Source organism: Triturus cristatus, chromosome 11 (genome assembly GCF_964204655.1).
Source record: "Triturus cristatus chromosome 11, aTriCri1.1, whole genome shotgun sequence".
NCBI lineage: Eukaryota > Metazoa > Chordata > Amphibia > Caudata > Salamandridae > Triturus > Triturus cristatus.
In genome coordinates, this window is record NC_140594.1 from 398,337,855 (window position 1) to 398,361,684 (window position 23,830).

At 48.8% G+C, this 23,830-nt stretch overlaps 1 protein-coding gene across 1 annotated transcript in view; it reads right to left on the bottom strand.

The window, feature by feature from the left end:
• LOC146784287 (uncharacterized) overlaps positions 1 to 23,830 on the bottom strand; it is a 113,429-nt gene that overhangs the window by 21,979 nt on the left and 67,620 nt on the right. The window contains exon 5 of the mRNA XM_085632923.1: positions 289 to 491. Within this exon, the coding sequence (XP_085489049.1) occupies positions 289 to 491 (203 nt within the window). The remainder of the gene's footprint in view (positions 1 to 288; positions 492 to 23,830) is intronic.

The window sequence follows — 23,830 nt, forward strand, 5'->3', positions numbered from 1 at the left end:
TTCCTTTCAGGAACAAGAGCTGCCTTGAAGAATCCTGATGCATTTTCGCTCCTAGAATATTGTGTCCCTGCTTCCAAACCCTATTGTTCCCGCTGCTGGTGAACTGCTAAATTATATGGTGTATATCACTCATTTTTTGTTGTTTTTTGTTTGATATATGGGTGAGCCATATGATATTACTTTACTGCATGTTTAAGAGGGTGGGAGCCTTTATTTTACCATACAGAATAATGCTTCTCTCCACTCATGGTCTGCACTAGAAATAGAACCCCCACCACCATCACTCACCTCCAAAGTCAACGAGGGTGGGGTCCCGCATGCCAGGTAGCGGTTTGTCCCTGACAAATTCAGAACAACTGGAATCCTGTTCACACTACCCAGTAACATGCCGTCTTCTAGAAACTTCTCCGGGGTGTTGGGTGATTCTAAGGTGGGACAAAGTTCCAGTGGAACGGGTCCAACAAATGCGTACAAGTGGAAGTCCAGGGTGTCTGTGAAAAAAGAGATTAACACAGAGAGTCACTACTCCGGCTCTTTGGAAGCTGTAGGCTAGCATACAGGAACCCTCTTTTGGTGTGTGGATCTGGCAGATGGGAGCTAGGAAAAACAAATTACCTGTAGGGTAATATGAGTGCGGGACTTTCAGACAAACCTCTAATTGGGTCATTATACTGTGACGTTAAACTCTGGAGAACACCATGCCCTTGGTACCCCTGGGTCTACTGAGAGACCATATCCATCCCAAGGGAGGTGAAATTCCCTATCCTCCTGAAGGATGCCATCCCACACCATCTCACGGGCAGTTATGGAAGGAAGAGGCATTCATTGACCTGCATTAGCATGTCCCAGACATTATTTCCCAGTACGTTTATCACATTTAAATGTTCCATCATACAATATGACCCCAATGGTGACAAAAATCATGTTTTTGGAAATATTATGCTTTTCTCTCTTTTCCCTTATCTGTGTGTGCTGCAAATACCTGACATCATGTCAGTCTTGGCCCGTGGAGAGGAAGAATTTCTGGACTAGTCTTCTAGGTGCCTAACTATTGAGACAAAGGTATTTATATTTGGAACGGTTAGCACTGCACATTTTAACCTGGTCTTATTTTCAGCAATTTGAAATCTGAGACGTTTTTTCTGGTTTACATTTCAGGGGGAATCGACCCAAACAATAATGCAAGTACCCACGTAGACCCCCTAGGAACTCAATAGGATTCTTTGCTCCTGAAGAAACTCCCTGAACATTCAGGCAGCGAAACGTATCAACCCAACTTAAAAACAAACTCCACATTTACCGCATTTTTAACATATGTTAGCCTACAAATTATTACAGTAGTATAGTGTTTCCTGGGCACGTTCATAAGTGTTTACTCCTTACCTGATCTTTAATAATAGGGTCCTCTCAGACACATTCATTGAGTGCACTGCCCACACACAGCTGGCAGGCTCCCAGTACAGACATGAGGCCCACCTTACCCAGCTCAGAGACACACACCACCGGCATGACCGCCTAGAACCATTCAAACTAGTTCCAAATTAATAGTATGTCAGGAAATACACCGATGATGAGAAGCTGTGGCAAAGTGTAACAGATCTGTGCACCCACAGGTCGCTCCAGGATGCAGCAGTTACCCTTACCACCTACCTGAACCATGTGTTTTGGAGAACCCAACTGCTATGACCTGGGTGACTGAAATGGGAAAAGCATTTTTCACCCTTCTGCTAGTAGTAAGAGATACTTGAACTTCTGATAACTCACCTAGAAGCATATGGTGTATATAGCTTCCCTTTGTCTTTAGGACCACATATCTACTGATACTTTAGGGAGAGGGTGCATTAGTTCTCTGTTCCTAGCACTCTTTTGAATATAGAGAATTCTTACTACCTCAGGACTCAACAAGCAGCATCCCAAAAACGACTTTTTCCTTATGCTGAAATACAGTGAAATTTAGAACTTAAATATACCACTGGTGGCCCTGCCCAAGAACAAAACTATATTTTTAATTGCAGCAGCAACAGTCAACTTAGATCTCTTGTGCTGGACGGTTGTATCCACCACGGGTCGGGCCTTCTGCACCAAGGTGGCATCAGGAAGCCAGACATCAGTCTGCCTGGCAGAGCAAGCTCTATTGAGCCCTGACATTTACTCTTTAGTGACCCTTATTAGAAAGAGATTCAAACATTCTGAACCTTTCTGACACATGTGTACGTGGGCAGGAAGTCCCCATTGCCTGGTAGTGTTTGCTCAATCTTCCCCTGTACCAAGTGAACTCTCAAACCCTCCATCTTATCTAAGACCTACAGTAAGAACAACACATTCGAGGGGCCCCATGGTAGACAGTGGCTAGGGGCCCCTCTGTGGTGGTTGAGGGTGTTTGCCACCGCTATCCTGGTGTCTGTTCTGGTATGGATCTGCAAACTGGGCAAAATCGACTCTTTCCAAGCTTGATCCAGCATAGGAAAGGCGAGCAATTAAGATGTCTCAGGGGGGCAATAAGGGGCTAAGAGTCTCAGAACTCAATCATTCACACAATAGGTGCAAATATTGTATTTTAAAGCTCAATGATTTACTTTTAAAAAAGAGATAAGTATCGTAATCACAACATAACTTACTTTTTTTTTTAATACTTTATTATTCAGTACATAGCATATAAGATTTATACATCAATCCTCTTAATCAATAATGTAAGAATATCACACAATCGCAAGTAGTAGCACCAAAACATAGATAGTATAAAACAGCAAACTAAAAAAAAGGGAACACAAATAAGCAAAAAAACAATGAATTTCAAATCGACATCTCCATATGTTGGAGCAAAGGCTGCCAAATTTTCATCCATAATTGTTTCTTCCTCAGCGATTTTATATGATAAATGCTGAATTACATATTAAATACATTGTAAAACTTTGCACGCCACATTTCATATGATGGCACCTCTGATTGGAGCCACATGGAAGCGACACAGAGTCGGGCAAAGGCAGAAGCCATTAATAAAAGATAACGAAAAGGATAAGGTGTAGGTTCAAAACCCTCACCTACACCTACTAACATTATCTCTCTAGAGATACACACATTAACCCCTGTAATTTGTGAAAAGAATCCCGAGATACTCCTTATGAGCTGTTTTAAGACTATAGAATCGAAAAATATATGTACAATATCAGCGTTCTCCGCTGAACACCTAAACATTTCCCATCATGGAGCCCACCCCACTTCATCATTTTCACAGGGGTATAATATAAATTAAACAAAGTTTTATAATGTTGGGTACGTACATTTGCAGTCAACATGACTTTAGTGGCCATATCTATTGATTGTTGCACATAAGATCCAGTATTCCCAAATCGCTCGCGCCACTTTGCCTCATGCATCTCAATATTGTCTCGTTGAGTCTCCAACAGTATATCATACAGTACCCCAATCTTAGCTCATTTAATCAAGGCCTCTATTAAATCGTTGGGTATCATAGGCGTGTATCTACAATGTTTGACAATAAAATCGCGAATTTGCAAAAATTTAAAGAAATCATTCTTAGGTAGCTTATATTGTTCGACTAAATCTGAGAAAGAAACAATTATCCCTGCACTATAGATGTCCCCTAGGCGTCGTATTCCCTTATCCCTCCAGGGAGCCATCTTTATGTCCCAAAAACCGAGGGGAATATTTCCGTAGAGTTGAAAGGCGTATAATAACCTATATGACTTATAGACATAGTTTCACATATCGCCTTCCAAGCCTTGCGTGCAGCTCAGGTTATTTTGAATCGCGTTCTTTTAAAGTAGCTTGATTCATAAAACTTGAATAAAGCCTCACTCGCCTGAGTCCCCATTAGCATTTGATATATATTGGGAGCTTCAAATGGTCGCACTTCCATCTCGGTCACAAGATACTGCATGTTCTGTAAAAAACAAACTAAATAATAAAATGTAAAATTTGGCACCCCCCACCAACCAATGGTAATGACATATATTTTGAAGCACGCCGAGTTTTCTTCTGGCCCCATATAAACCTATCTGCCAGAGACTGAAGCTGTGATAATTGCGATCGTGTCAGCTCTAGCGGTACCGTCCTAAAATAATACATTGCCCTAGGGAGAATACACATTTTTAAAACATAACAGCGCCCAATCATTGATAAATGAAGACACTCAACCTGTTCCAGTTGTCTTTTTGTCGATAACAATATGTCTGCCCAATTAACTTCAACAATCTCTTGGAGTGATATCCTAAACTTAATACCCAAATATCTCGCTTCTGGTGTAACACGAGCTTCTCCAGGACAGAGTCCCTCGGTGCATACAACCTGGGTTTTAGAGATGTTTAACTTATACCTGGCCACTGCCCCAAAATGATGTGTCTGGTTCTCAATCTCCCTTAACGCTTGCTCGGGATCAGATGTTATTACCGCTATATCATCAGCGTAAGCAAGGACACGCATTTGGTACTCCCCCACTATCATGGACTGTATGCCATTCGTTGTTTCCAGCATTTGCAGCAGTGGGTTTATATAAATAGCGAAAAGTAACGGCGAACAGGGACATCTCTGCCGGGTTCCCCTAGTTATATATACAAAAGATAACTCCTTCCCCATTGCACAGATTTTAGCCTGTGGACGTTTATATATGGTTTATAGCGCTTTCAAAAAATGAGGTCCAAACCCCATCTTTTGCATTATAGCCCAAAGAAATTACCATGATACGAGGTCAAACGCTTTCTCAACGTCTAAGAAAATTAGGCCTATATGCTTTTGCTGTACTGTAGCATAATCTAACAGCGCTATCACCCTATGTAAATGATTAACAGTACCCCTACCGGGCAAAAAGCCATGCTGATATCTAGATACCAACGGAGGTATAACTTGCGCCAGCCGGGTTGCAAGAATTTTTTAATACACCTTGCCGTCTGCGTTTATTAGTGCTATGGGTCTATACGACCCCGAAAGCCTAGGAGGCTTGTCCTTCTTTTTAAAGATCACAATATTGGCGTTGTCCCAAGACAGTGGAGGGTTAACATAACTTACTATGGTACATACAGAATAATTATATGCAGGGATGCCCTAGAGTCTCAGGGTTCTCTACAGAAAGAAAACATGTAAGTAATAACAATTAAAGTTCAAGTGCGGGCTTGCTGTGTGCAGCAGGACAGCTTCTTGGCATTCTGTGACCCACAGATCAATCTATACTAAATAACTTTTCTGTTCTGGTGAAGGGATAGCAATGTTCGATAAAGAGCTCCTCCAAACTCTGTTTTAAAGCCTGTGTCTCCCATGCATGTGGAATAACCAGATATGGTGCACACGTAGAATTACCAAGGGGAGGTGTGCGGATCGGTGAGGCAAGGGTGAGCTGCTAAACTCACCAGGGTTCCCTCAGGCAACCCTGCCTCCTAAAGCTGGCCAGCTGTCACAGCAGCAACTTCACAAAGAGACCTCCAGCAGATGGCTCTAGCAATCACGGTGGAAGGATTTCCTCCTTCGGACCAGGGCACTAGTTTGATCGCTGAAGTCAGCATTGGACATCTGCGTCTTTTTCAATGGCTTACTCTACATCGGGCAGCCTTTACTTTGTAGTTGACACTGGCAAGTTAGACACAACGGCCCAGATTTAGTAATGCTTTGCATTGGTTTTGCAAAGCGAGCCCGATGCAAAGTGTGAAGTTCTGACACAAACTTGGATTTACATTGGATAGTATCGGAAAGTAAGGCAAATTTGTGCAATGCACTGCTTCGAATTACTTAGCATCATTTGGGCATTCCATGGGTGGTACATGGGCATTCACATGCAACCACCCATGGGTTTAATGCACATTCCTACCTAAAATGTATCGTAGACAGGGATTTGCACCCTCGAATCAGGGATATGCCTCCACGAGGCAGGTGTAAAGAGAAGAAATATTTTAATTTCATCTTATTTTTTTACCTTTGCATGTGTGCTGCACTATATAGCCTTAAAACCTAATTTTTATACTGGAAGAGACAATCTCTATTACAAAACCTATGCTTTGGAGAAAGCGAACACCCTTGGACCATAGCGCAAAGGTGTGTGCATTGGTAAATGGCTGACAAAAGTACGCCAGTGCACGGAGAGTGGACACCAGTGCCCCATCTTAGTAGACATGGCGCTGTCCTGCTCTCTCCCTTTCTTGTAGCGCAGCGTAGCAAGTTTAGTTGCTGCACTGCACTATGTTACGTTTTAGCAAATTTGGCACAACAACTCCTTAGTAAGAATTGACTCTGGATTCAAGCTGGGAGACCAGGGGAACCCAAGCACTTCACTGGTTTCCTCAGTACTTTGCCTCATTTCCTCTGCCCCTCCTGAGCCGCTCCTCACACCAGGCAGGCAGACTCTTGCGGCACAAGGACTTCTTGCCTAGGAGACTTTCTGATCATGCACTAGAGTAAGTGGTGTTAGCAGGGGTCTGTCGTGCCTATGAAGCATATAGCGCTTCAATGCGTGGATGCTGAACGATCAGGTCCTATCTGGCACAACAACTCCTTAGTAAGAATTGACTCGGGATTCAAGCTGGGAGACCAGGGGAACCCAAGCACTTCACCGGTTTCCTCAGTACTTTGCCTCATTTCCTCTGCCCCTCCTGGGCCGATCCTGACACCAGGCAGGCAGACTCTTGCGGCACAAGGACTTCTTGCCTAGGAGACTTTCTGATCATGCACTAGAGTAAGTGGTGTTAGCAGGGGTCTGTCGTGCCTATGAAGCATATAGCGCTTCAATGCGTGGATGCTGAACGATCAGGTCCTATCTGACTTACTGTGGGATATAGTGGAGGAATTTTTTGAGGTTTATGTCCCATCACTGACATCCCTCTCCGCCGTGTGAGAGGCGCTCAAAACTGTGGTTAGAGGGGAAGCCTTGTCCTATGATAGAGGAAAGGATAGGGACCAAGAGAAAGCGATCACAGATTGTGAGGCTCAGATGCTATTACTTGAACAAACAGCAGTTGGGGGAGGGTTCACAGAGACAGGAGACAGACATCTGGGGAAACTTAGACACATACAAAAACCATGGACATGTCTAAAATGACCTGGGAGGTATCCAGATATATAGGCTATGAGTTGGGAAATAAGGCAGCTGAACTGTTCTGCTGCCTGTCCCAAAGAGCCCAACCAGCTATTATTTCAGCCATTCTTAACACGGATGGCCACGGGATCATAGACTCGCTAGAGATAGCAGAGGTCTTTGCTACCTATCACAGAGAGCTGTTCCGGAAAATAGCCCCTTTGCTTACAAAGGGGATGCAACTTATAGCAAGTGACATATCATCAAGGTGCTTACAGGGGAGGACCACGAGGAGCTTGACCAACCAATTTTGTTAGGGGAAGTCCAAAAGGCTATAATGGACACCTCCTGTGGTAAAATTCTGGGTCCAGATGGCTTGCCTATGGAACTGATAAAAAATGTTTATCTTTACTCCCCCCACCCCCAACTACTGGGATTCTTTGAGGAAGCAGGATAGCCGCCTCACTTCCATAGGCCTCTAGGGGGCAACGATAGTCACCATCCTTAAGCCATATGGGAGATAAGAAGAATGTGGGTGGTACAGACCTGCTTCCTTGCTCACTGCTGAGAATAAGTTGCTGACAAGGATTCTAGCTATGAGACTGGCTCGGGTGAAGCTCACGTCGGTTTATGAGGACCAAAACTACTGAATGACGTGGCTCTATCTTCCCAGGATTCATGTGAGATTAACCAGCCACCCCAACAGCAAGGTACAGCAAACATGCTATTAGTAGACTACGAGAAGGCCTTCAATACTGGTCATTGGCCCCTCTGATTTCATATTCTTGAGAAAATTAACATTTGCCCCCACTTTTTGAGTTGTGTGTGCACTTTATGATGCTCCGTCTGTGCGGGCGAGGGTCAATGGGGCACTGTCCACCCTCATCTCTATAGAGTCTGGTACCAGGCAGGGATGCCTGCTCTCTTCGCTCCTGTTTGCCTTGGCTAGAAAGCCATTGACAGAGTGCATCAGAAGAGATGCACGGGTAGAAAGGCACTCCTGGCCGAGTAGACGTGAGGATAAGATGACCCTGTCTGCGGAAGATGTTCTTCATTTTTTACACAGTCCTCCCTCAAGCGCCTGGCCATGATTTTTTAGGTATAAAGGAAGGGGCAAGGACTAAAGGTGGACTGAAATAAATCCACATACATCCAGAAAATGAGCAGCTGTGGCAGAAACCAGAGCCTAACAAACCCAGGATTAGTCCTACAAGTTAGTACTTAGTTGGTCATCTTCCCAATACTCTGCTGCTATGGGTTACTGCAGCCTTGTGCAGATAAAGTTCATTAATCCAGTTCAAAGTGAGCACACTCCAAAGGAAAAAAAACACAAAGTTCCAAATGTCCAAAAAGAATCCTGCTTTATTGTCATCCAATTCTTAGATACAATTTGGAAAACAGCCAAAAGAGCCAGCGTGTTTCGTTTCTTAAACATATATAGGAACTTCTTCAGGGCACAACATTATGAACTGTTTTGTTCTAACATTCAATGGCGATTCCATATTTTGATTTCACAGTAATTTGGAGATGCTCCCCCACGAAAGCAGGGCAGAGACAGTCAGAAAATAAAGACCCTTCTTCAGCACACATAGAAAGAGGAATATGCCCCGTTTGATGGTTTTAACGCAGGAAATTATCCCTTGCGGCACAAAGGGAATCCTGCCCATAATGCAGGCACCATGGTACAAGGGTGTCAAGAATTCCTGTCATGCGAGGGGAGGAAAACGGTAACCAGCGAAAACGGACTACATCTCCCAGGATGCTTAGCAGTTGAGAGGTTATGTAAACAGGAGAGCTGTTACATAACTCAAGGAAAACACGCCCTTATGTAAACAGGAGAGCTGTTACATAACTCAAGGAAAACACGCCCTTATGTAAACAGGAGAGCTGTTACATAACTCAAGGAAAACACGCCCTTATGTAAACAGGAGAGCTGTTACATAACTCAAGGAAAACACGCCCTTATGTAAACAGGAGAGCTGTTACATAACTCAAGGAAAACACGCCCTATAAAGGGAGGAACCGGGAGGTACAACGCTGTCGGATATTGTGTTTACACCGACGTACCTGCTTAGTGAAGAGCAGTGTTCCGGAGTGGTGCTCCAGTAAGGCAAGAACGGAGGTAGGTCGAGTCGTTACTCCCTGGGCCGTGTCTTGCCCCATCGTCACCTGTGAAGGACCCGGAAGCTCTACCGGATAACCATTGAGCTTCGCTTTTTGACTCGGCTGAGTCAAAGCGCAGTGGCGCTTTTGCTGGTTGGAGTCGTAACTCCCAGCCCGACCAGAGATACAGGGACTGCCAGCTGTAACGCACACCAGGAGGTGTTTGCCGCGTTACAGACTCGGAAGTCCACAGGATCGATCGAGCGGCTGCTCTCGGTTCAGTCTTCTTTGCTTGTGATTGGGGTATCGGTGACGCATCACCAGGAGGTGACTCCGCGTCCCGGTGCAGTCTGAGGAAGAGGTTGAGCGGCTGCTCCCTTCAGGTAGAGACCCCGGCTGGGTGTTTCCCTGACTCCTCGATTCTCCCCAACACTCTTTGTGCCCCTCACAGCCTACCGATTGGCATTGTCGGCCATTTCATTTCTGCCCTCTGTTGGCATACGCCGGGATCGGCGTATATGCAGAGGACGGCTAGGACCATCCGTGCTGTGGGCTGGTAACGTACTTAGCCTGGAGGATTCCAGTGACTATAACCTTTGTTTATTCCTTGTATTATTTTTGCCTTCATTAAAATAACTAAACCTTCACAAGTGGTTGCGTTCTCATTATCGTGTCTGTTAAACGATCCTGAGACGTTCAGGGCGTTACAAAATATCCGACCTTAATAACACTAACTGTCTCCCGGTCGATAACAGACATGGCAACACTTGATGGTGTGCTGGCTGCTTTAGCGACCGTGCAAATTGAATTGGCTGCCTCCAGGCAAGAAACAGCCGATGTAAAAGCCAGACTGGATGCTATCCAATTGGACCCGCTCACGCCCAGCACCTCCCTCACGAACCAGACCCCTGCGGTAGTAGTGGAAATGCCGGTAGCCGTCCCCTTGGCAACACCAGAGAGGTACAGTGGGGATCCTAACACAGTGCAGGTATTCCTCACACAAGTAGCGCTACATTTATCGTGCAAACCAAGGGCGTTCCCCACGAGTCAGGCTCGTGTGGCTTTCCTTATTTCCTATTTGGCTGGAAACACGGCACAATGGGCCGTACCTCTGGTGAGCAGGGACGACCCCATCTTATGTGATTGGGGTGCTTTTCGCGAGGAATTCCTGAAAGTCTTCGACAGAAGGGCTGACTCGTACACGGCGGACCGTGAAATGCTTGAGTTGAGACAGGGATCCAACGACCTGGTGCAGTATCTCAACGCGTTCCGAAGGCTGGTTGCGGAAACCAAGTGGCCTGTTGCTAAACAGACGGCGCTCTTCCATCACGGGCTGTGCGATGAGCTCAAGGACGCCGTGGCTCGTATTGACCCACAACCCAAGACATGTGAGGGCCTTATCAACCTGGTATTACGGCTGGAACATAGGCTAAGTGAAAGAAAGGGGGATCATGGGAGAAAAGTAAACTCCCTTCCATCCTATGTGACAGTGGGAAGTCCTGAACCTTCCACCGCATCCAAGGGAGAACCCATGGACATCGGCGCAATACGAGCGAGCCTCACAGCCACGGAGAAAGAGTCACGCCGTAAACAAGGATTGTGCCTATATTGTGGCAAAAAAGGCCACTACGTACGTGAATGCCCTGCCAAACCGAAGACGTCACGTTATCGGGCCAACCGGTCGGTAACAGCCGTGGTGGACGTACCGGCGGAAAACTAGAGGACTCCCAGACCAAAGAAGGGGCATCTCGGAGTCACTCATCCATCCCTTCACTTTCCAACTCGGTCACTAAGGGACAACGACACCTGTTTCTCACGGTGCACGTGGGAGTGCATGACCAGTGGATACCCGTTGTGGCCATGGTGGATTCAGGGGCCACTGGCATGTTTATGGACCACAACGAGGCATGCAGGCTAGGGCTAGTGCTTCTTCCCAAAGCTGTACCCGAAGACGTCTATGCTGTAGACGGAAGGCGATTGGTGACGGGGCCCATCGGGCAGCACACGGGGGTCCTTCCGATGAGATGTGGGAGGAACCATTTGGAACAAATCGATTTTAACATCATCCGAGCGCCCCAATATGGCGTCATATTGGGATTGCCGTGGCTACAGAAACACAACCCCTCTGTGGATTGGCCAACACATCGCATCGAACTGACGTCACCGTATTGCATCCTGCATTGTGGAATAAGAACGGAATCCCTTGACGCAGATGAGAGCGGGAGTCAGACGGTGGCTACAGCGGCAGAAAAAGATGTGGCTCTCCCCCAGGCTTATCACAGTTTTGAGGATGTATTTGATGAGGTGAAGGCGGAAGTGCTACCACCACATAGACAGTTTGACTGCCAGATCGACCTGGTGCCAGGGGCCAGCGTTCCCAGCGGCAGGCTGTATGCCCTGACGGAGCCTGAAAACGTGCATCTCCGGGGGTACCTGGATAAACTTCTCAAGCTAGGATTCATCCGCCCGTCCAAGTCTCCGGCCGCCTCGCCACTCTTTTTCATCCCGAAGGCTAATGGGGAGCTGAGAGCCTGTGTGGACTTTAGGGCATTGAATGCGATAACCGTAAAGAATCGGTACCCCTTGCCTCTCATCAGTGTACTTCTGGAACAGGTCAAGAAAGCTCGTATCTACACCAAGTTGGATTTGAAAGGGGCATACCATCTGGTGCGCATGAGGGACGGAGACGAGTGGAAGACCGCCTTTAAGACCAGGTTCGGCCTTTTTGAGTACCTCGTCATGCCGTTCGGTCTGTGCAACGCCCCGGCAGCCTTTCAGTACTTTTTGAATGAGGTATTCAGAGAGGAGTTGGATATCTACGTGGTCGTATATATCGACGACATCCTCATCTATTCGTCCAGTGTGGAGGAGCACGTACACCACGTCAAAGCTGTGCTCCAAAAGCTGAGGGAAAACATGCTGTTTTGTAAACTCAGCAAGTGTGACTTCCACGTCACATCCGTGGAATTCCTCGGAGTGATGCTGAGTCCAGAGGGACAGGAGATGGCAGAACGAAAGATCAAGGCGGTGAAAGAATGGCCGGTGCCCCAAAGCGTGAAGGACGTCCAAAGTTTCATTGGCTTCGCCAACTTTTACAGGCGGTTTATAGATGGATTTTCAGGATTGTTGGCCCCAATCACACAGCTACTGAGGAAGTCCAAGGAGTTTGTCTGGTCCCCTGAAGTGAACAAAGCCTTTGAGGCCCTGAAAAGCGCCTTTGGTAAGGCGCCGGTGTTGGCTCACCCCGATCCGGATCTCCCCTACGTGGTGGAAGCGGACGCATCGGATGTGGCGCGGGGGGCTATCTTGTCCCAACGCAACCACGACACAGGGGTGCTTCATCCCGTTGCGTACATGTCCCGCAAACTCAACGACGCCGAACGCAACTACCATATTGCGGAGAAGGAGCTTCTCGCAATCAAGGACGCCTTCACCGAATGGAGGCATTGGTTGATGGGGGCAAGACATGTGGTATCGGTGTACACGGACCATTGGAACCTACAGTTCATGACGGCCACAAGACACCTTTCTCCCAGACAGCTGCGGTGGATGATCTTCTTTGCGGGGTTCAACTTCCGCATCACATATCGGCCGGGGACGGAAAACCGGAAGGCGGACGCCCTGTCCCGTCAATCTGCAGTTAAGGAACCATTGCCTGCGACCGAGCATTCCATCATTTCCCCGAGGATGGTATTGGGGGTTATCCAACCGGATACTTTCCTGAGGGGAATAAAGAGAGGGATCAGGTCATTCGCATGGCGGAGGTGGCTCCTCAGTCACAGAGAATGGCAGCTGAAGGACGGGATACCCCTGAAGGGTAGGTGCCTATTGATACCCACGCCTAGGCTAAGGAAACAAGCATTCATCTGGTGCCATGACTCTCCATGCGCAGGTCATTTGGGCTTTAAAAAAACGGTGGCTAGCATGGGACGGCATTTCTGGTGGCCAACCATGAGAGTGGATGTCAGGAGGTGGGGACAGGAGTGTCCTACGTGTGCTACCATGAAGGCCGACCATGGCCGAACCCAAGGGCTCTTACATCCACTTCCGACCCCGGATAGACCATGGGATAGCATATCACTGGACTTCGTGGTGGGCCTACCGGTAGACCAGGGGATGACGGCAATACTGGTGGTGGTGGATTACTTGACGAAAATGGGGCACTTCATCCCCTGCAAGAGAGTCCCTACGGCCGGGGAATTGGCGTCACTACTCCTAAAGAATGTGGTACGACTGCATGGATTACCTGGGGTGATCGTGTCGGACCGGGGGTCGCAGTTTACTGCGCAATTCTGGAAGACTTGGTGCACTGCGCTGCATGTTAAGACCGCCCTGTCCACCAGCTACCACCCTCAAACGGACGGCCAAACCGAGCGCCTGAACCAAACGCTCAAACAGTATCTGCGATTTTTTGTGGACCAGGGCAGGGAAGAATGGGTCGACTTGCTATGGGTTGCAGAGATAGCCTATAACAACGCCACTCACAGCTCCACACAGGCATCTCCGTTCTATAGCAACTATGGCCAACATCCCAGGTTCTTGCCATTTCTACATCCGTTCAGAGAGGACAGGATTCCCGCCACAGCGGACATGGTGGCACACATAAAAGACACGTTGATGCGCTCAAGGGCTGTCCTAATAGAGGCCAAGAGAAGATACAAGGCTGCGGCAGACAGGAAGAGAAGGCCCGGGCCACTGTACCGCACTGGAGACTACGTCTGGATATCCACAAGAAACATGAGGTTTCGAAAGAACAGTGTGTTCCATCCCAAGTACATGGGCCCCTATCGAATTACCAAGTGTATGGGTCCCGTGAACGTGAAGGTGTGCTTGCCCCAGTCATTGCGGATACACCCTGTCTTTCATGTATCGTTGCTCAAACCAGCGCCCTCCAAGCCGTCTGGGACACCTAGGCCGGTATGCGTGGAGTCGGAGGTGGAGTATGAAGTGTCGGGCATACGGGCGTCCAAATGGCGCAGGGGGAAGCTGTGGTACCTGGTTGCATGGAAAGGCTATGGCCCGGAGGAGCAGTCATGGGAACCGGCTGAAGGGGTTCATGCTCCGCGCTTGGTCTCCTTGTTCCATCGGCGTTTTCCTGCCAGCGCTGGACCCGTGGGGAGCCGCTGAGAGGGAGGATGTACTGTCAAGAATTCCTGTCATGCGAGGGGAGGAAAACGGTAACCAGCGAAAACGGACTACATCTCCCAGGATGCTTAGCGGTTGAGAGGTTATGTAAACAGGAGAGCTGTTACATAACTCAAGGAAAACACGCCCTTATGTAAACAGGAGAGCTGTTACATAACTCAAGGAAAACACGCCCTTATGTAAACAGGAGAGCTGTTACATAACTCAAGGAAAACACGCCCTTATGTAAACAGGAGAGCTGTTACATAACTCAAGGAAAACACGCCCTATAAAGGGAGGAACCGGGAGGTACAACGCTGTCGGATATTGTGTTTACACCGACGTACCTGCTTAGTGAAGAGCAGTGTTCCGGAGTGGTGCTCCAGTAAGGCAAGAACGGAGGTAGGTCGAGTCGTTACTCCCTGGGCCGTGTCTTGCCCCATCGTCACCTGTGAAGGACCCGGAAGCTCTACCGGATAACCATTGAGCTTCGCTTTTTGACTCGGCTGAGTCAAAGCGCAGTGGCGCTTTTGCTGGTTGGAGTCGTAACTCCCAGCCCGACCAGAGATACAGGGACTGCCAGCTGTAACGCACACCAGGAGGTGTTTGCCGCGTTACAGACTCGGAAGTCCACAGGATCGATCGAGCGGCTGCTCTCGGTTCAGTCTTCTTTGCTTGTGATTGGGGTATCGGTGACGCATCACCAGGAGGTGACTCCGCGTCCCGGTGCAGTCTGAGGAAGAGGTTGAGCGGCTGCTCCCTTCAGGTAGAGACCCCGGCTGGGTGTTTCCCTGACTCCTCGATTCTCCCCAACACTCTTCGTGCCCCTCACAGCCTACCGATTGGCATTGTCGGCCATTTCATTTCTGCCCTCTGTTGGCATACGCCGGGATCGGCGTATATGCAGAGGACGGCTAGGACCATCCGTGCTGTGGGCTGGTAACGTACTTAGCCTGGAGGATTCCAGTGACTATAACCTTTGTTTATTCCTTGTATTATTTTTGCCTTCATTAAAATAACTAAACCTTCACAAGTGGTTGCGTTCTCATTATCGTGTCTGTTAAACGATCCTGAGACGTTCAGGGCGTTACAAAATATCCGACCTTAATAACACTAACTGTCTCCCGGTCGATAACAGACATGGCAACACTTGATGATGTGCTGGCTGCTTTAGCGACCGTGCAAATTGAATTGGCTGCCTCCAGGCAAGAAACAGCCGATGTAAAAGCCAGACTGGATGCTATCCAATTGGACCCGCTCACGCCCAGCACCTCCCTCGCGAACCAGACCCCTGCGGTAGTAGTGGAAATGCCGGTAGCCGTCCCCTTGGCAACACCAGAGAGGTACAGTGGGGATCCTAACACAGTGCAGGTATTTCTCACACAAGTAGCGCTACATTTATCGTGCAAACCAAGGGCGTTCCCCACGAGTCAGGCTCGTGTGGCTTTCCTTATTTCCTATTTGGCTGGAAACGCGGCACAATGGGCCGTACCTCTGGTGAGCAGGGACGACCCCATCTTATGTGATTGGGGTGCTTTTCGCGAGGAATTCCTGAAAGTCTTCGACAGAAGGGCTGACTCGTACACGGCGGACCGTGAAATGCTTGAGTTGAGACAGGGATCCAACGACCTGGTGCAGTATCTCAACGCGTTCCGAAGGCTGGTTGCGGAAACCAAGTGGCCTGTTGCTAAACAGACGGCGCTCTTCCATCACGGGCTGTGCGATGAGCTCAAGGACGCCGTGGCTCGTATTGACCCACAACCCAAGACATGTGAGGGCCTTATCAACCTGGTACTACGGCTGGAACATAGGCTAAGTGAAAGAAAGGGGGATCATGGGAGAAAAGGAAACTCCCTTCCATCCTATGTGACAGTGGGAAGTCCTGAACCTTCCACCGCATCCAAGGGAGAACCCATGGACATCGGCGCAATACGAGCGAGCCTCACAGCCACGGAGAAAGAGTCACGCCGTAAACAAGGATTGTGCCTATATTGTGGCAAAAAAGGCCACTACGTACGTGAATGCCCTGCCAAACCGAAGACGTCACGTTATCGGGCCAACCGGTCGGTAACAGCCGTGGTGGACGTACCGGCGGAAAACTAGAGGACTCCCAGACCAAAGAAGGGGCATCTCGGAGTCACTCATCCATCCCTTCACTTTCCAACTCGGTCACTAAGGGACAACGACACCTGTTTCTCACGGTGCACGTGGGAGTGCATGACCAGTGGATACCCGTTGTGGCCATGGTGGATTCAGGGGCCACTGGCATGTTTATGGACCACAACGAGGCATGCAGGCTAGGGCTAGTGCTTCTTCCCAAAGCTGTACCCGAAGACGTCTATGCTGTAGACGGAAGGCGATTGGTGACGGGGCCCATCGGGCAGCACACGGGGGTCCTTCCGATGAGATGTGGGAGGAACCATTTGGAACAAATCGATTTTAACATCATCCGAGCGCCCCAATATGGCGTCATATTGGGATTGCCGTGGCTACAGAAACACAACCCCTCTGTGGATTGGCCAACACATCGCATCGAACTGACGTCACCGTATTGCATCCTGCATTGTGGAATAAGAACGGAATCCCTTGACGCAGATGAGAGCGGGAGTCAGACGGTGGCTACAGCGGCAGAAAAAGATGTGGCTCTCCCCCAGGCTTATCACAGTTTTGAGGATGTATTTGATGAGGTGAAGGCGGAAGTGCTACCACCACATAGACAGTTTGACTGCCAGATCGACCTGGTGCCAGGGGCCAGCGTTCCCAGCGGCAGGCTGTATGCCCTGACGGAGCCTGAAAACGTGCATCTCCGGGGGTACCTGGATAAACTTCTCAAGCTAGGATTCATCCGCCCGTCCAAGTCTCCGGCCGCCTCGCCACTCTTTTTCATCCCGAAGGCTAATGGGGAGCTGAGAGCCTGTGTGGACTTTAGGGCATTGAATGCGATAACCGTAAAGAATCGGTACCCCTTGCCTCTCATCAGTGTACTTCTGGAACAGGTCAAGAAAGCTCGTATCTACACCAAGTTGGATTTGAAAGGGGCATACCATCTGGTGCGCATGAGGGACGGAGACGAGTGGAAGACCGCCTTTAAGACCAGGTTCGGCCTTTTTGAGTACCTCGTCATGCCGTTCGGTCTGTGCAACGCCCCGGCAGCCTTTCAGTACTTTTTGAATGAGGTATTCAGAGAGGAGTTGGATATCTACGTGGTCGTATATATCGACGACATCCTCATCTATTCGTCCAGTGTGGAGGAGCACGTACACCACGTCAAAGCTGTGCTCCAAAAGCTGAGGGAAAACATGCTGTTTTGTAAACTCAGCAAGTGTGACTTCCACGTCACATCCGTGGAATTCCTCGGAGTGATGCTGAGTCCAGAGGGACAGGAGATGGCAGAACGAAAGATCAAGGCGGTGAAAGAATGGCCGGTGCCCCAAAGCGTGAAGGACGTCCAAAGTTTCATTGGCTTCGCCAACTTTTACAGGCGGTTTATAGATGGATTTTCAGGATTGGTGGCCCCAATCACACAGCTACTGAGGAAGTCCAAGGAGTTTGTCTGGTCCCCTGAAGTGAACAAAGCCTTTGAGGCCCTGAAAAGCGCCTTTGGTAAGGCGCCGGTGTTGGCTCACCCCGATCCGGATCTCCCCTACGTGGTGGAAGCGGACGCATCGGATGTGGCGCGGGGGGCTATCTTGTCCCAACGCAACCACGACACAGGGGTGCTTCATCCCGTTGCGTACATGTCCCGCAAACTCAACGACGCCGAACGCAACTACCATATTGCGGAGAAGGAGCTTCTCGCAATCAAGGACGCCTTCACCGAATGGAGGCATTGGTTGATGGGGGCAAGACATGTGGTATCGGTGTACACGGACCATTGGAACCTACAGTTCATGACGGCCACAAGACACCTTTCTCCCAGACAGCTGCGGTGGATGATCTTCTTTGCGGGGTTCAACTTCCGCATCACATATCGGCCGGGGACGGAAAACCGGAAGGCGGACGCCCTGTCCCGTCAATCTGCAGTTAAGGAACCATTGCCTGCGACCGAGCATTCCATCATTTCCCCGAGGATGGTATTGGGGGTTATCCAACCGGATACTTTCCTGAGGGGAATAAAGAGAGGGATCAGGTCATTCGCATGGCGGAGGTGGCTCCTCAGTCACAGAGAATGGCAGCTGAAGGACGGGATACCCCTGAAGGGTAGGTGCCTATTGATACCCACGCCTAGGCTAAGGAAACAAGCATTCATCTGGTGCCATGACTCTCCATGCGCAGGTCATTTGGGCTTTAAAAAAACGGTGGCTAGCATGGGACGGCATTTCTGGTGGCCAACCATGAGAGTGGATGTCAGGAGGTGGGGACAGGAGTGTCCTACGTGTGCTACCATGAAGGCCGACCATGGCCGAACCCAAGGGCTCTTACATCCACTTCCGACCCCGGATAGACCATGGGATAGCATATCACTGGACTTCGTGGTGGGCCTACCGGTAGACCAGGGGATGACGGCAATACTGGTGGTGGTGGATTACTTGACGAAAATGGGGCACTTCATCCCCTGCAAGAGAGTCCCTACGGCCGGGGAATTGGCGTCACTACTCCTAAAGAATGTGGTACGACTGCATGGATTACCTGGGGTGATCGTGTCGGACCGGGGGTCGCAGTTTACTGCGCAATTCTGGAAGACTTGGTGCACTGCGCTGCATGTTAAGACCGCCCTGTCCACCAGCTACCACCCTCAAACGGACGGCCAAACCGAGCGCCTGAACCAAACGCTCAAACAGTATCTGCGATGTTTTGTGGACCAGGGCAGGGAAGAATGGGTCGACTTGCTATGGGTTGCAGAGATAGCCTATAACAACGCCACTCACAGCTCCACACAGGCATCTCCGTTCTATAGCAACTATGGCCAACATCCCAGGTTCTTGCCATTTCTACATCCGTTCAGAGAGGACAGGATTCCCGCCACAGCGGACATGGTGGCACACATAAAAGACACGTTGATGCGCTCAAGGGCTGTCCTAATAGAGGCCAAGAGAAGATACAAGGCTGCGGCAGACAGGAAGAGAAGGCCCGGGCCACTGTACCGCACTGGAGACTACGTCTGGATATCCACAAGAAACATGAGGTTTCGAAAGAACAGTGTGTTCCATCCCAAGTACATGGGCCCCTATCGAATTACCAAGTGTATGGGTCCCGTGAACGTGAAGGTGTGCTTGCCCCAGTCATTGCGGATACACCCTGTCTTTCATGTATCGTTGCTCAAACCAGCGCCCTCCAAGCCGTCTGGGACACCTAGGCCGGTATGCGTGGAGTCGGAGGTGGAGTATGAAGTGTCGGGCATACGGGCGTCCAAATGGCGCAGGGGGAAGCTGTGGTACCTGGTTGCATGGAAAGGCTATGGCCCGGAGGAGCAGTCATGGGAAACGGCTGAAGGGGTTCATGCTCCGCGCTTGGTCTCCTTGTTCCATCGGCGTTTTCCTGCCAGCGCTGGGCCCGTGGGGAGCCGCTGAGAGGGAGGATGTACTGTCAAGAATTCCTGTCATGCGAGGGGAGGAAAACGGTAACCAGCGAAAACGGACTACATCTCCCAGGATGCTTAGCGGTTGAGAGGTTATGTAAACAGGAGAGCTGTTACATAACTCAAGGAAAACACGCCCTTATGTAAACAGGAGAGCTGTTACATAACTCAAGGAAAACACGCCCTTATGTAAACAGGAGAGCTGTTACATAACTCAAGGAAAACACGCCCTTATGTAAACAGGAGAGCTGTTACATAACTCAAGGAAAACACGCCCTATAAAGGGAGGAACCGGGAGGTACAACGCTGTCGGATATTGTGTTTACACCGACGTACCTGCTTAGTGAAGAGCAGTGTTCCGGAGTGGTGCTCCAGTAAGGCAAGAACGGAGGTAGGTCGAGTCGTTACTCCCTGGGCCGTGTCTTGCCCCATCGTCACCTGTGAAGGACCCGGAAGCTCTACCGGATAACCATTGAGCTTCGCTTTTTGACTCGGCTGAGTCAAAGCGCAGTGGCGCTTTTGCTGGTTGGAGTCGTAACTCCCAGCCCGACCAGAGATACAGGGACTGCCAGCTGTAACGCACACCAGGAGGTGTTTGCCGCGTTACAGACTCGGAAGTCCACAGGATCGATCGAGCGGCTGCTCTCGGTTCAGTCTTCTTTGCTTGTGATTGGGGTATCGGTGACACATCACCAGGAGGTGACTCCGTTTCCCGGTGCAGTCTGAGGAAGAGGTTGAGCGGCTGCTCCCTTCAGGTAGAGACCCCGGCTGGGTGTTTCCCTGACTCCTCGATTCTCCCCAACACTCTTCGTGCCCCTCACAGCCTACCGATTGGCATTGTCGGCCATTTCATTTCTGCCCTCTGTTGGCATACGCCGGGATCGGCGTATATGCAGAGGACGGCTAGGACCATCCGTGCTGTGGGCTGGTAACGTACTTAGCCTGGAGGATTCCAGTGACTATAACCTTTGTTTATTCCTTGTATTATTTTTGCCTTCATTAAAATAACTAAACCTTCACAAGTGGTTGCGTTCTCATTATCGTGTCTGTTAAACGATCCTGAGACGTTCAGGGCGTTACAAAGGGTGTCTGCATTAGTGCTAGGCAGCACACAAGTGAGCCAGCGCAAGGAGACAGCAGAAATTATGTATACCTTTGAAAATATGGAGCATTTCTGCTCTCTCCCTTTCACACAGCGCAGCAAGTTGCCTCGCTATCACCACATTGCATGCTGTTTTCTAAATGTAAGTTTCACTCCCTGTGTCATTCCACATAATCTCACGTAATTTTGCTGTCATTTCGCACAATTACTCTACAGCAAATTACCTGAGTTAGGCCCAGCACTTTGATAGGCGGCATCCCTGATCTGCTGTGTCCACAAAACCTACCAACTACTGTTCAGTCAAAGATGAAACCTTCACCCCACTGTTGCACCACTTACACTATCCACTGCCTTGTGGCATTGCCTTCCCTTCCTTGTTGTTCCATGACCTTTAATTTCCTTGTGGCTGGAGTCAGTTGTTGGCTTGATCGAGATTACTGGGGTGCTGGCTCCCCATGGAACACTGCATGCTGACAGAGGCGATCACCCAGTAAGCCGGTGCCCAAATATCTGTTAATGCACCAGCACAGAGCCAGCCAGCATATTTCTCTATATTGGTTCTTTATCTTCTAGGTCGCCTAGGTAATGGCTGTTATCTTTGTGCTGAAAGGTAGCCACTTCTGGCCCAGTCCAACTCCACAGGTATTGGGATCCCTGTAAGCGCTAGTTAACTGATTCTCAATATGCTGACTCACCCTGGTTCTTGTCAACACAAATCCAGAACCAGTTGGCTTAATCTTCACCTAATAAACTCACACTGGCGGCTTACTGACAAACAGAACCCTTCGGGCAATCCCGCCTGCTCCCTCCTGATGCTACAGAATTCCATTCTTAGCCTGTTCCTGTAGTCTACACCATGGTATAGCACACACCAGGCACTCTTTTAATCTTTACCCACTTCCATTCATCCAGACATTCACCTTGAAAAGGGAAACCTATACAATATAATTCCACTTTCTTTTTTGTATTCCAATAGTTCACTAATATTTTCTAGTTAGGTCTTTTGAGACACCTAATATGCAGCTGACACTGCTCCACCCCACTAACCTTTTAAATGAAACTTGTTACTCGTCTCTGACTTACCAGCTTTTGTCTATGTATACAAATGAAAACAAGTTTTTCCCTTCATTTTCCACCACACCTTATGGAAAAGATTACGGTTTTACCCTACCAAAAATGGTGAAAATTACAGCACAGCACAGATTCCAGCTGTTGCTTCAAGGGGCACTGGCATTGCAGAATTGGTATGTGCCCAATAGTGGTCCTCGGATAGCAGAGCCACCCACTTGTTTGACCCCAAAAGGTCAAGGAATGAGGTCATTATAGCATGACCTGCATCCCTAAAACATTGAGCCCTCATTTCCATTCACCTGTGTACCACTTAAGGCAACGGAAAGCAGTGGCTCCTGCTCAACCTTTTCTCGCCCACCCTGATATTTTTCACTCAGTAAACTTCACAATCCATAGCATTTTGTAGGAGTCCCGTGTTCTGCTGACATGTTTTAGCAAAGCACTGGGCTCTGCTATCCTGGGGATGCACCATAAGTGGGCACTGTCCCATCATATAAAGGTACAAAGAGGTTGGTGGTTGGTGGTTAGTGGAAGCTGATTCTAGGTTCAGGAGCAGCTGTAGCCCTGGAGGAGAGAAGACCTGCTCCCTTCAGTCCTTACTTGCCCCATTGTGAGTACTATGTCTGTGTGTGTTTCTTTGTGTCTATGTGTAATGTTACACATGTGCTGGGTGGATGGGAGGCCATGTTTAGTGTAAATCATTCCCTACAAAGGATATTGGGATTGTTGCACAAAATGGTGGTTCCACTTCAGGTTGTGTTTGCACCCAGAAACCTTATGATTTCCGGGTGGAATAGGTACCATACATCCACATCCTTTGAAGCTCATGACGTCTGCCCAGCAACATCACATGATCTGCCCTTGCCAGGTGTGTTCTGCTGGGTGTCGCTTTGCAATCGTGGGATCTGCTCTTGAAAATTGAACTGAACTTGTGAATATCAGAAATTCTTTATCACTTTGGCCTGCTCCTTCCCTTTAATATAAAAGGATCAAATGCAAGCATTCAAAGATGCGATCGACCCAAGGTAGGAAAGGATTTCTATTTTAAAGTAAGCTTGTTGAGTGGTCTTCTTGGCTTCTAGTCAGTGCCTTCAACTTGGAATAAATACTGTTTCAAATGAGCAAATAGTTATAACTTGTCTAGAACTCTGCAGAAGCAGTAAAGGGGACATTTTCCAGGAACAAAGCTATCTATATTGTTGTTTCCTTCAGGGCTAAGAGAATGCTGCTGATTGACCTGTCCAAGTAGAAGAAGAGAATGCTGTATTGCCCAAAGTGTGGAGATGATGCTAGCCTCTGGCAAAGATGACACGAGCAAAGCCCACCAGACTGAATCATTCATGGAGATCATGTCATGGACATGAGAGGACCACGAGGCTGGAGGATCTTGCAGATAATTTGATTCGACCAAAGACACTGCATTTACTGCAAGAGGGTCACAGATGTTCCAGGACTTTGAGTGTGTTTTATCCTGGCTTTGCTGTAATGCATGCAATCTCTTGCTCTGTCAGTGGAATGTTCATCCTATGATGTATTACAGAATGTTGGAAGCCATAAATGTCAGTTGAGAAGGGCTGAGCACCATCCTGGCTGCTCCTGGTGGGGCTTTGCTCTGGTCTTAATCTGATCTACTTAACATCTCCCTGTCTTGTATTGGATTGAACTGGATGGCTTGTAATCAACTACAAATAAACATCTAAAGATCCTCTACACGTCTGGACTAAGTCACTACAATTTTTGGCGACGATCTTCAAAAGAACCTACATCTTTCACCTCTTCAATCAACTTCAACTACAGACTTAACAGTAACTGAACTTAAGTTTCTACCTTCAACTGGCACCCTTGACCCCACCAGTGACCTCCCATCGGTCGCCCTCAACTCTTAGTGCCAGTT